General features: G+C 35.8%; 1 protein-coding gene across 1 annotated transcript in view; it reads right to left on the reverse strand.

The window, feature by feature from the left end:
• Positions 1–417: 417 nt before the first annotated feature.
• The window catches only part of LOC106873746 (dnaJ homolog subfamily C member 21-like), a 34,148-nt gene continuing 32,059 nt past the window's right edge, over positions 418–2,506 (reverse strand). Inside the window, 2 exon segments of the mRNA XM_014921243.2 lie at positions 418–651; positions 2,285–2,423. Coding sequence (XP_014776729.1) covers positions 490–651; positions 2,285–2,423 — 301 coding nt within the window. The 3' untranslated portion in view covers positions 418–489.

A 2,506-nucleotide genomic window follows, 5' to 3' on the forward strand; every position in this document is an offset into this window, starting at 1 on the left:
GCCCTGTGATTCTATAGTAGAAAAGATTATCATTATTAGTAACAGTGATGATAGTAGTAGTAGTAGTAGTAGTAGTAGTGTCAATACTAACAAAGCATGGACACTTTGATTTGCTTGTTCCACAAAGGTAACAACAGCTTCAGTTAATTCCTCCTCCAGGCATTTTTTTTTAGAATTATTATGATTCATCACATGATAAAAAAAATCTGAGACCTCAAGTGCAAGATGTCAATCCAGACTGGCATTAAATAGTCTTGAGGTGCAAGAAAGGTTTTAGCACAAAATTGAACAAGGTTTTAAGGCAGATCATTCTTCCTATTACCAACCATTTCACAGTATTTTATTGTGCCACAGGCAGTAGAAACAATGTCAACATCCGAACTTAATTTTCATTAAAAACAAAACAAGACAAAGCAATAATATACTTCATTAATTTATTGAAAAATAATAAAGAATTTGCTTAAATCATTAAATATTTTTGTTTCATTATCATCTTTTCTCTTTCTTTTTGGTTTTCTTTGATGGTTTTCCTTGTACTGTTGTGGCTGCATTCTTAGTGAGCCTGCTTTGGTGCCCTGTGGCCTTCAGATGATCGAATAGTTTGTTCCGTGAAGGATAATCTTTACTACATACATTACAAAAGTGCAATGCCTGTAGAAAACAAGACAGAGAGATTTCTTAGTCAACATATGGCAAATTACATAGCATTTTGTTGCTCTTTTAAGTAAATCTATTAATTAAGTATGACAAGATAGAGATATGTGTTAGTTGATTTATTGTATAGGCTGGTGCCACATAAAAAGCACCATGCTGGGTGTCGCATAAAAAGCACCCATATTGGTGCCACATAAAAAGCACCCATGTTGGTGCCACATAAAAAGCATTCATGTTGGTGCCACATAAAAAGCATTCATGCTGGTGTCACATAGAAAAAAATCTGTGTTGGTGCCATGTAAAAGCACTCGTGCTGGTGCCACATAAAAAGCACCCGATACACTCTGTAAAGTGGTTGGCCATAGAAACCATGCCAAAACAGAAAATTGGAGCCTAGTACAGCTCTTGAGCTTGCAAGCTCCTGTTAAAAAACCATCCAACTCATGTCAATATGGAAAATGGACATTAAATGATGATGATGATGCTAGTGAATAAGCCAATTGGGTGTATAAGATGATACTAGAATTTCCTTTTAGAATGTAAGCTTTAGGTTATACTTGCTGTATAAGACTACTTGGCACTATTTCCCCTGACTCGCCTTCATGCCGGTGGCACGTAAAAGCACCCACTACACTCTCAGAGTGGTTGGCGTTAGGAAGGGCATCCAGCTGTAGAAACTTTGCCAGATCAGATTGGAGCCTGGTGCAGCAATCTGGTTCACCAGTCCTCAGTCAAATCGTCCAACCCATGCTAGCATGGAAAGCAGACGTTAAACGATGATGATGATGATGTAAACTCTATATTACTTCATGGGACTATCAGTAGAGCTACATTTGGGTTGTGACACACTGGTAACACCCTAAACCATAGCATGTCAATGTCCGGATTTTACATATGGTGTTCAAGATGACCCCTGATTTTGAGGTGACATTTTTAAGATTCAAATTCCAGCCTGTATACTGACATATAGAGTAACACTAATTACAACACATTTCAGTTATCTATTAATTAAATCTGGCAACAGTTAAATCAATTAATTAAATATGAAGAGATGGAAATAGTCATTAATTAACTACTACCTTATGTTATACCTTAAAGAAAGATGGGACGATCGTGGTGGGAATGTCTTAGATTATAAGTCTACTCAATCATACCTGAGGTTAAACAACTCTGAGTGAAACTCGGCATGATTACTCAATCTGCTAGATATAGCAGTCAAATCTCAATATTGTATATCTTAACCCTTTAGCAAGCAGATTACCCTTTCAAATGTAATGCTTATTTATTCACATTGTTTTGAATTAACCAAACATTATCTCACAGCTTCAAGATTCTAATGATGTGATTGTTTGTTTTTAGAATAACATTGTAAGGTGCATGTGAGAGGCCAGATCTGGCCACTTTGAACACTAACAGGTAGAGTACTTGGGGCAGATATGGCCAGTTTAAATGCTCAAAGGTTTCATATGGAGAGGACATATTAAATAATGTACTCCACCACCACTCCTAAATAGACGAGTGAGTCATGGTTGGAACTCTTGCTTATATGACTACTAAATTCGGGCTGACCTGAGACTAAACTACAAAGTATAAACACAAAATAAGGACCAACAATATTTCTGCCACATACCGTATCATTTTGCATTGTTTTTTCATCTGTTTCATTTGTTGTACTTTCCTCCGTTATGTTTTCTTTATTCTGTAATGTTTTCCCATCAGATTTTTTAGATACGCTCTCCTCCACAAGACTTTCAAAAGTTTTAATCACGCTAGAAAGAAGAAAACAGAAGAAACGAAAAAGAAATGAGAGAAAAAAAAACAAAATAAAGAGAAAAACAATTTTAATTATAAC

The sequence above is a fragment of the Octopus bimaculoides genome, chromosome 23, assembly GCF_001194135.2.
Source record: "Octopus bimaculoides isolate UCB-OBI-ISO-001 chromosome 23, ASM119413v2, whole genome shotgun sequence".
NCBI lineage: Eukaryota > Metazoa > Mollusca > Cephalopoda > Octopoda > Octopodidae > Octopus > Octopus bimaculoides.